This window comes from Rosa chinensis, chromosome 1 (assembly GCF_002994745.2).
Source record: "Rosa chinensis cultivar Old Blush chromosome 1, RchiOBHm-V2, whole genome shotgun sequence".
NCBI classification, from domain to species: domain Eukaryota; kingdom Viridiplantae; phylum Streptophyta; class Magnoliopsida; order Rosales; family Rosaceae; genus Rosa; species Rosa chinensis.
The window spans coordinates 38,871,935-38,874,540 of NC_037088.1; the positions used below are offsets into that span (position 1 = coordinate 38,871,935).

Sequence of the window (2,606 nt, forward strand, 5' to 3'; positions counted from 1 at the left end):
CAAGGCCTTGTTTAATTATTTCAACCTATGAAAGTATGACATGTGGCAACCTCTTCTTACCAACTTTGAAACCCACAGATCCTAGGCATGATTCTCGTTCTCTCTCTCCACCAATAGACCTGATCCATTCTTTTCTCTTCCCACCACAGAGGCCACGTGCAGCCTTATCCTCTCTCTCTCCCTTCAAAAGCCAACAACACACAGCTGCACCACTATAAATATATCCCTTCACTCTCAACCAGAGAGGGTAGCCGCACCACACCTGAAACAGAGGCAGCCCTTTTGGGCTGCTCTCTCTCTCTCCTCTCCTCCTCCTCCATTTTTCATAATAGTTTTAGTTTTCTTTTGGGTATTCATAGAATTTCTCACACAAGATTCAAGGATCTATCAAAAGGCTTAACCTCTACAAGATTCAAAAATTGGGTAATTGTGGGAGTTATAATTCAAGAGTAGTCATGTTGGCTTTCTAGCTAATTGTGGCTATCATTGTTTTCTCCTACACTTCTCTTTTCTTTTCTCTTTGAATTTTGTAGTTTTGATGTCTATAATTATGGGTTGTGAGTAATTTTCTTGTTGGGTTTTAGGGTTGTGTCCCTAACCCAAATTTTGTGTAAAAGATGTTTAATTTAATGTAATGATGCAATTTTCATATGATGGATGTTTATATCTATTTTTGTTGGGTTAAAATGCATGTCTAGGAGCCTAGTCAACTCTAGGGTGTGTATTTTGAGCATGTCTAGGATGGAGATAGAGACTTGACCCCCTCTAATTCTTAAGCTAGAAACCTTCAATTTCGTATTCGAGGGGTTATAAGCATGGTGATTTACACTCGTTGCGTGATTGCGCGGGCGGGTAGCTTAGTAGTCTAATTCCTCGATCTCTACGCCTCTTGATGTGAATTAGTGACCATTGAACCGGCTCTAATTCATGTCAAGTGAGTCCCTACGGCCCTTGAACCGGAGTAGGAATACCATGAAAGGCAATTTCGGTCCTTGAGCCTTGAACCGCCTTGGATACGACTACCGCCAAAATAGGAAATATGCATCTATATTAGATTAGCTTCCGACACATGAGATTTGGGTGAAGGAACCTACCTAACACCCAACATTCTCATTTTTATTGTTTACATTTCATTTTTATTTTTATTGCTTCACATTCATTATCTTTTTGCTAAGTTGAAATCAACTCCCAAATATTGAACTCTTCCACTCATTTGTGAATATCCACCACTAGGTTCTTAGTTTTGATTAGGCTTTAGTGAAAATCAAAGCCGAGCATTGCTAAGGCTTGGTGCCTTAGATTAGTGTTATTTTATTTTATTTTATTTGTTTTATTTCCTTTATTTGCTTAGTGACTTTAGTTCCGACCACCCAAGGATTGTGGGTATCCCTTGGTGAATCGGTTCTTTAGGTCACTTTAGCATATTTTTGTTTCTTTATTAAAAAAAAAAGAAAAAAAAAGTTGTTTATTTTGTTTGCTTACTCTTTAATTTTATAATTTCTAATTTTTTTGGTTACTCATCTTACTTTTGGGAACTCATATATAGGTGCATATTTCTTATCATATTGAGTTATGGATCAATGGAGCTATGGATGGGATGACCCAAGGGGATATGAGCAAGGAAGTTTCTATGGTGGAGGTCATCAAGTGTGGAATTCTCATGTGATCGGTTCTATGTCTTCTTGCAATGAAACTTGTGCTTTGTGTAATTCTCCGTGGCATTCATCTTTTGAGTGCTCTTTGAGATTTGAATGCCCAAATTTTATGCAAGAGTGTGAGTACGGGATGGGCATGTATCAAGAGACATTTGTACCCGATGCATATCCACAAGAAGAAGCTTATGAGCCTAGTAAGGAATTCGTTAAAGGACTACTAGCTCAATTGCAAGCCTCCCGAGATATTTTACAAGCCTCTCAAGTTAGGATTTCACAAGAGACCATGGTGTCCGAAGGATATCCTCATGAGCAAGCGTATGAGTCTAGGAAGCCTTCTCTTGAAGAATTGCTAGCTCAATTGCAAGCGTCCCAAGCTCGATTGCAAGCTTCTCAAGAAATACTTATACATACCAATGAGCAACTTGAGACCAGTCTTGCACAAGAGCCACCCTTCACCATTTATGAGCATAAATCTTTCTTTGACCAAGTGGAGCCTATTTCAAGAGAAGAAGTGTATATCGAGCATCTTGAGTAAGAATCCTTTATGCAAGTTGAGAATGATGATAGTGATGTTGATGTACAAGAAATTGAGCTTGGTTATGAAAGCTTCAATGCAAGTGAGGTGAGAGACTACACTTCGGAGGAATGGGTGCAATATTGGAAATCTAAGCTTCCAAATGAAGGGGAGATACTTGAAGATGATTTCGAAGAGGTGGATGACTTGTCTAGTGAGGAGGATGCGGAATTTGAAGTTCTACACCATAATCCCTTGTTCATCGAGGAGGATGCAGAGCTTCAAGTCATATACTATAATCCTTTATTCATTGAGGTAGATGTTCCCAAGGAGGAAGAGAGTCCTTCAATACTTTGTGATGGTCAAGAAATTGAAGAGCCAAGGACTTTCTCTCCTCCCACATCCATGGAGATCCATCATGAGCTTCCCAAGTTGGA

At 39.3% G+C, this 2,606-nt stretch overlaps 1 protein-coding gene across 1 annotated transcript; it reads left to right on the top strand.

The window, feature by feature from the left end:
* Positions 1-207: 207 nt before the first annotated feature.
* LOC121051609 lies at positions 208-2,242 on the top strand. The gene is made up of 2 exons (XM_040514271.1): positions 208-423; positions 1,547-2,242. Exon 2 carries the CDS (start codon positions 1,573-1,575, stop codon positions 2,188-2,190), a length of 618 nt encoding a protein of 205 aa, XP_040370205.1. The 5' UTR covers positions 208-423; positions 1,547-1,572; the 3' UTR covers positions 2,191-2,242.
* The last annotated feature ends 364 nt before the right edge of the window (positions 2,243-2,606 follow it).

Bases quoted from the DNA above. Each gene is read 5' to 3' on its own strand.
- LOC121051609 (XM_040514271.1), top strand. From the start codon at position 1,573: ATGGATCAATGGAGCTATGGATGGGATGACCCAAGGGGATATGAGCAA.